The 8,081-nt window shown below is 38.9% G+C and overlaps 1 protein-coding gene across 1 annotated transcript; it reads right to left on the bottom strand.

The window, feature by feature from the left end:
- Window positions 1-493: 493 nt before the first annotated feature.
- Window positions 494-7,616, bottom strand: LOC119496791 (pepsin A-like). Its single transcript, XM_037784359.1, has 8 exons — window positions 7,198-7,616; window positions 7,000-7,117; window positions 6,418-6,536; window positions 4,801-4,997; window positions 4,573-4,689; window positions 3,623-3,767; window positions 3,437-3,535; window positions 494-790 (listed from the first exon to the last, which is right to left on the bottom strand). Exons 1-8 carry the CDS (start codon window positions 7,363-7,365, stop codon window positions 659-661), a joined length of 1,095 nt encoding a protein of 364 aa, XP_037640287.1. The 5' UTR covers window positions 7,366-7,616; the 3' UTR covers window positions 494-658.
- Window positions 7,617-8,081: the final 465 nt, after the last annotated feature.

Here is an 8,081-nt window from a genome sequence, read left to right as displayed (position 1 = left end):
CATTAAAGTGTTAAATGGAAATATGAATGAAAGTGTTCACATGAGGCACGAGAGGGTTAAGGATCCGTGTGTTGATGCACGTGTTGAAATGGAAAAAGAGCTGAATGACGCATCCCCGTAAATCACAGATTATAATTAGAACAAATGCAGCAGCCTAAAGAAAATCTCAGATCACAGACACAGATGGCATGAATGTGAGCTGCCGGCTGTTGACAATGAATGAGTGGCGGTCGGTTCTGTGTTTTAGAGACTGAATTCTAAGTAAGATGACTCATCCTCTCCTCAGGCCCCTCCCAGGAGAACCACATGAATCACATGAATGGTGAAGTGACTGGATGTGCAGCTCACTGATTCCTACGCCATCTAGTGTCGACCAACACACAGATCCATACTAGAGTAAAACATTTGGGTTGATTCTTTACCTCTGCAGAATATTCTAGGATAACATGTACAGGCATTTGAATTCCTGCTTTACAACAAAGATTTTAAGGTCTGAAAGGTAATATTTTATTAGTTTCATTCACAGTTATGAACGTTTTTACAGGATAGTTTGTTCGTTGTTATAAAAATAAAGTGAATTATTTTCTAAATATCTCACAGCTCTCAGACTTGAGCCTCAATAATATCATTTAAAACTGGCCCAGCTCTTCACGTGTGTTCACACAGCCTGAGCAAAGCCCACCCTGCTGTTGTTGACGTCGAAGACGGTGTAGAACTGGCGCATGAAGACCTCACCCAGGATCCAGGGGCCAGGGACCCCAGCAAAGCCGGTCCTGCACCCAGACGCAGACTGAGGAGAGAGGAGAGAGAGCAGCTTCATCACCTCAGGGTACATAAATACTGGAACAGAGAAATAAACCTGCAGAAGCTGCTTTTTGAATGGTGTTTTTTTTTTATTGATGAACATCTGGTACCACTTTATAATATTGCAACTGATGCATTTTGAAGGATGTAGTTTTGTGGTACTGTAGGCCTTTTTCACAGAAGACATTTTGACTTTGTCATAGTATTTATTAAAAAGCTCTTTCAGTCACCCGTGGTGTGTGAAAGAGAGATACCACAGGTCCTTCTGCTGCTGTAACACTTTACATCAACATATAAATAAAGGATCATCTGACCTGACATGGACAACCGGTGAAAAATATCACTTCATTATCAAGGTTGGAATTGAAATAAAAAAAGTCCTACTCCCTTTCGGACATGTAATATTTATTTATGTTGATTATTTGTTTATTGACAGTTTGCTATTGTTCATTTTATTTGTTATTCCTGTTTTGTATGAAAAAAATAATTAATAAAAAATAAAGTGAAGTGAAATGGTTATCACTGTCCACTCATATTTATCAACATGAATCCCAATTAGTGTATGACTGCATGAAAATAATATGCAAGATATTATTTTATTTTTATTAACGGCAGAATGCTTTAAATGTTGCGGCTGCAAGGAATTGTGGGATGTTAATATCTCGTTTCCTTTGGTAAAGGATGGTCCAGTGTATCCTATGCTAAAGAAGATAAGAAAGGAAGCATTGAATCTCCTTTCCTTACTATTTAGAGGACTGGACCAGCTCTTATCATGGCTGCTACTCAGATACTTCCAGGTCATTTCACTCCATTAGGAACCTTCCTGGTATTGTGCGTGCTGACTCGCTGTTCCTCTCACTGGAACACTTGAACAGGACAGACCCATTGTTCAGTGTTCTCAGTAACACCTGTGCTTTTCCTGCTTTGACAAGTCAACATGTCTGCTGTGAGAAAGGCCTATTGAGCTGTATTGCATTCTACAGACAGGTGTTACTGTTATTTATTTAACCTACCCTCATGGAGGCAAATGGTGTGGACAAAATAATAAAAACACCCATCTGCATAAGGCTATACAAAACTGAACTGTATGACCTTCATGAAGTATGATCTACTGCAGGACTGTTGTATTAGACTGCATTAGTTTTAGCTACCTGTACCTATAAAATGGTAACTGAATGTATAGTGTATAGAAGAAGCTCACCTGAATATATGTAGTTTGTGGACCAGCTCTTGTCTGTATATAATAGCTATACCATATGTTTAAGTTTTCATATATTTGTTTAGCTTGACATCTCTGTTTAGCTGTATGCTTCTGTCTTTACCATCCTGTAAATGTGTCCTCCATACTGGGTTTAAGCAGATCTACTGAGAGTCAACTTTTCTTGTGTCAGCACATATTTGAACATACTTAACTTTGATTCTGATTTTCATCTATTTAGCCGTAAATCATTCAAAACAGGCTGTGAAAAATCCCTTTGGCTGGTGTTCAACAGGCTTTAGCTCACTCTGTAATTCATCAATAAGACCTCAACCACTTACTTCTGGAAACGAGCTGCCAAACGTCCAGATCCTTAATCCATTTATCGCTCATGCCAATAATGATAATAATAATAATAAAAGGTTATGGATTTATCTTCTTATAAATAGCCATCAAGGCTGGAGTTGTAAATATGAACTACTTGTTAATAGACACATTTTTATTCAGATGCCCGGCAGCTCTTTCTCAGAAGGTTAATGGGTTGAATTATCCATTGTAGGGGTCGTCTTGATTAATTAAAGAGCTGAAAAGACAAAGCAAGTTATACTGGAGGAGGATATATTTTAAAGAATGTATCAAACCTGGCAACCCAAACATATTCCATCCATATTCATGAATTATAAACACTCTATGAAGCAAACATTGCTCCTAAGAAAGGTTTAAATTATTCATGGCTTAATAAGTGATTTATTAAAGCTTCAGTAGGGAACAATTTTTTGGCATCATTGGGCAAAAATCCCATAATAACCTTTCAGCATATTGTAATTCAAGTGTTCTGAGAGAAAACTAGACTTCTGCACCTCCTCATGACTCTGTTTCAGGCTTTAGAAAATCAAGCGTTCCTATTGGCTGTGCTTCGGCTGGTGGGCGGTGCTTGGTATTTCCTCAGCAGATCTCAACATGGCTGCTGGATCCCAAACCTTCTCATTTTACAGCTAAACAGTACACTACAAGATGATTCTGACAACATTTGAGGTGAGAACTAGGCATTACAGTAACAGAATATTGTTTCATATTTGATCGCTGCCTAGTTTGACCGTTTGATCGGAGTTCGAGAGTGATTGACAGCTGCTCAGAGATGGCAGACTCCAGCTCGGCTCTGATTGGTTGTTTTCCTCCAGGCTGTGAAATCTTGCAGATGCCATTAGGAGCACCGGAGGACACAGAGGCACATGATTGTTTTTCAGATTACCTGTCTCATGCACTACTGTCAGGATATAGTGACTGTTTTATAAAAAATAACTTTTTTTTTTAAATCATATTTGCTCCATTTCTACCCACTGCTGCTTTAACATTGATTAAGCCATTAGTTAAAACTATTAAGTCTGCCTTAGAGAGTGGTACCATATATCATTCTGCGCTTAAAACACAAACCTTTATGACATAGGCTGAAGGAGGAAGAGCGAAGCTGTAGCCGTCTATGTTGAACATGATGTCTGGCAGGAGATCTGTGTTACTGCAGCTCACAACAGCCTGAGGGACAGATATACTAAATGTCACATTTTTTTTAAAACCCAGAGCAGTTCACTTGACATATTTAATATTATATAAAACACTCACCTCGCCATACTGATTTGCGGAGGTTCCCAACCAACCGTTGATGTTGTTAATATCTTTGCTAGGGCCGGTGATGAAAGAAGTACCAGAGTCCACTGATGCTTCACAACTCCCAGAGCATGCAACCGTGTTCCCATTGATGGTGATACTGCAAGTATCGATACAAATGCATTCATGACATACAACAGAGGGGAGAAGAAAACCTCGAAATAATGTCAATTGTAAAAGCTCCAAGAGACGGAAAATAATTCTGACTTGGAGGTACAGTAAGTGACATTAATAATTACAATACACAAATGCAATGTTTGGAGGTACGTCGGTGTTTATACTGTTGCAAGGCAGCCTACTTTCCTTTCCGGTACCACTCATTGACTTCTTGCTTATCCACACAATATTTTATTTGAGCATATTGCAAGGAACAACGCACTGGACGCGCTCCATCTACAGAGGCCCGCGCCACGGTGTCTCGCGCGAATATAAACAAAGCTTTACACTCCCCCACAGAAACACTGCTCCTGAACTTCCTGAAACGCCTCGCTTCAAGTCCTGCCTTTTCTTCCGCAACGTGGTGATGTCACCAACTAACACATTTGCCTAGCGGCTAGTTTGGCACGCCCTCAAACAAAGACAGTTAGAGCGGAGCTGGAGCAGAGCTGGAGCGGAGTCCAAGGAGTTTGGTTTGGCTGACTACTCATAACAGAGTGGGCCAGCTAACCAATCAGAGCAGAGTGGGTTTTTTGGGTAGGAGGTGAGGAGCTCAAACAGAGCTTTTCAGACGGTAAAAGAGGTGCTGCAGCACAGTGGGTATGAGAAAAAATAAAGTGTTTTTTTACGATAAAGCATGTAAACATGTTCTAGTAAAAAAACTAAATACAAGTATGAACCTGAAAATGAGCATAATAGGTCCTCTTTAAAACACAACATGAACATTTAAACCTGAAAAAGGACGCTACCTTTGTATTTGGATGTTCCAGAAGTTAGTGGCCTTATACAAGGGGATCCAGTTTATGCTTCCAGTGTAATATGAGGAATCCATTCCTCCCAGCATTAACATACTGCCCTCTACAGAACTGGAGGAGAAAATGAGCACTGCAGCATTCATAAAAACATAATTTTGCACATGAGACAGTTTGTAGGTTTACATCATTATTCCTCTGTTCGTAACTCAAATAAAGCCTCACCTGCTCAGGTACATGGAGAACATGTTTTGGGGGATTTTGCCCTGGTTCCACAGGTTGTTAAATAAAGGTGTGCCTCCTTCGTGTGACAAGCCGGGGAAGGCCAGACCCAGAATCCCGTCCCAGGGCACAGAGCCCAGGAAAGTTGCCTCTGTTTCAGTGAGGCCAAAGATCTGGTGCGCTACGTAGAGATCGCTTATCTGATGAGGAGTAGCAAGTTGTAAAATGTTATAGGAAACAGATCACATACTGTATGGTACATATACATGTATGTCAGCAGCAGTGATGGAAGAAGTACTCCAATCTTTTACTTGAGTAAATACCGATATATTAATGTAAAGATACTCCATTACAGGTAAACATTCTTCATCCTACTTAAGTAAAAGTATAGAAGTATTACTGATACATCAATGCATAAGCAGCAGGCGAGGTGGAGCTAGTTTTAACTACAGTATGTAATGTTTTGGTCCAGTGATTCCCAACCTAGAGGTCGGCCCCCTCCAAAGGGTCACGAGATAAATCTGAAGGGTTGTGAGATAATTCACTTGGTACGAAAGAAGAAAAAAGTACTGATACAGAAATGTGTATTCATTTTTTTTAAAGATAAGATAAGATAAAACTTTACTTATTCCGTGGGAAAGTGCTGTGCAGCAGTTGCAATACAAAGTTGGAAGAGTACAAATATAAAAAGTCTAAGATAACAATAACAAAAGGTGCAAATAAGGTGCAAATCCTAAATATATACAATATATACAATGCCAAAATGAGGTTAACAGTATGGATCATAAAAATATAAACGGGTACTGTAGGGTAACGGTGGGGATCAGATAGATATGTATATACAGTATCAAGTGGTGTAAGAGTACAGATATTGCACATTATGTTCCATAAACCACCAAATCACAAAATAAATTATTAAATTAAATCGATTTGACCCTAAACAGAGAGTACACGGTGGCAGATCGTTGACAATGTCCAGACTGAGTGGACACAGCCCGGCCATAGAAACAGGCCATAACAGGCAGAACAAACTAGCCAGAGAGGCCAGGCTGTGTTCACTTTCTCATACAAGAGAGGTGGAGACAGAATCTCTCTTATTACTGTACTGTGATAAATAAAAGGATGTGAGAGATGTTTTCTTTGAAAAAAAGAAAAATAATGTATATCCTGAGTTTATCCATCTCCCCGATCCTCAGAAACTACCGTATTTATGTGGGGAGAAAAATCAGTGCGCAACATTAGCTGCAAAATATGTTGACTGTTGCCATACAATAAGAGGTGATACAAGCTCTGAACATGTTTCTGATTGATTACATCTGTAAAAGAATGTGTGTTTAAAATGTGTTTATGATATTGTGATTATTTCTTGTGTGAAATGAAATTATTCAGTAATATATAATTTAGCTTTGGCAATAACGTAACCTGAACATTTATGCCAATAAAGCTTACTTGAATTTGAGAGAGAGAAAACTCAAATATGAGTCTGAAAAGTAACTAGTAGCTGTCAAATAAATGTAGTAAAAAAACGTACAAAATTTCCCTCTGAAATGTAAGTAAAAGTTCATAGTTACATTCCACCACCTGGTGGTGAAGAATGCAGTGTCGGTGTTTTATCGTCACCTTTATGAGCTCATATCCAGTACTCCCTGCTACATAGCCACTGTAATATGAGAGGCGGAACGTCTTTGTGCCAGCCTCAAACGTGGAGGATGCTGAGCTGCTGAACTTTGCATGTTGGTCTGGTGACAAACAGAGAACGAGAGAGAGAGAAACAGGTAACAGAAAGTCCATTTCATTACTTTTTGCCTCATACAAAAAGACGTCCTCTGTTACAAAGACTTAAGAGTGTGCACATACTGTAAGTTCAGGAATACAGTAAGAAACTAACAATTATTTTAATAACTGTTGAATCCTATTGTCTAAAAATTGCCCCAAAAATTGTAAAAATGCATATTATAATTTCCCAGAGTCTGATGTGACTTATTCAAATTGCTTTTTTTTTCCGACCAAGAGTACAAAACCAGAAAACATTCAGTTTACTATCATATCAAACATCAAATCCTCACATTTGAGAGAAGAGAAACAGCAAATGTTTAGCATTTTTGGTTGAAACAATAAACCAATAGGTGGCCTGTTACACATACAGGATCATCACCATGATAAATTATGCTTTATGATTATATAATAATGATTAATACTCACCACAAGCAGAACTGGTGCAGCTTACGGAGGGGACCCACAGGTCGGAGGAGCCGGTGTCAAAGAGGACTTTAAAGAACTGAGGTGGAGTCCCAATACCAATCTCTCCATAGTATGTTGTCTTTGCCCAAAATAAGATGATTTAGTCAGTGTGTGTATTTCATGATGCTACAGAGTATACAGTGCTTACATGCTACTTACGTCTGGGTCGAAGGTCAAGGGCACCTCACTCTGCTCGTTCCTGGGGAGAAACTTAGCTGCAGGGTTGTACGGAAACTTCGTCCTGTACTCGTCAAACAGGCCGCTCTCCTCCAGCTGCTGCCTGGCTGACTTCCCTCTCCTCAAGGGAATCCTGATACTCACAAACATGTTTTTGAGAATATGTCATACCTCATAACTTATCCTAAAAAGGAGCGTCAGCCTGGGAGTGATTTAGGGAAGTAGAACGGGGAAAATAAACAGAAGTGTTCTGAGCTAGAAAAAGGTCAAGAGCTTGTCTCAGAGGAGCGGCTGATCATAAATGGCTGGAACGCTTTTATCCAAAGCACTTTAGAATTGGCCTCTCATTCACACACTGATGGCAACGATGCCATGCAGGTGCTACTGATTCAGTCACTAATTCAGCATCTATGGACCAACTCAGTCATGTGGTGGACAAAAACAAAAAATAATTCAATGCTCGATTCTCAATCACTTTCGTTTTAAGCGTTGCTCTTTGTACCGTGTGTCCAAAATAATTTGAATATGGTAATATTATGGTGGATTATCTATCTATTATTGTTTAGAGTATTAGACATCTTAAATTGTGTGAATGAGGTTTTCTTTTTCTTATAAAGAAACTTTTAAAACCTTTATGAAGGCCATATTGAGCCTTACATTTTTTTTCTTCAAATTAAAATCAAGATGATGCACTCAGTTCTGGAAAAAAAAAGCACAATCTGAATTTTCATTTTTAATAATAATGATTTTTGTGACAGATTTTTGCAGTGAAATTTTACTTCTGGGTTGTCTTAAATTCTCAGCAAAGCTTACTAGGATTTCTTTAAATAAATAAATAAATATTAGCGAGCATTATCACTCTATCC

Source organism: Sebastes umbrosus, chromosome 1, assembly GCF_015220745.1.
Source record: "Sebastes umbrosus isolate fSebUmb1 chromosome 1, fSebUmb1.pri, whole genome shotgun sequence".
NCBI lineage: Eukaryota > Metazoa > Chordata > Actinopteri > Perciformes > Sebastidae > Sebastes > Sebastes umbrosus.
The sequence above is the reverse complement of the archived record's forward strand: the minus strand, read 5'-3'. Positions and strand labels throughout refer to the sequence as shown.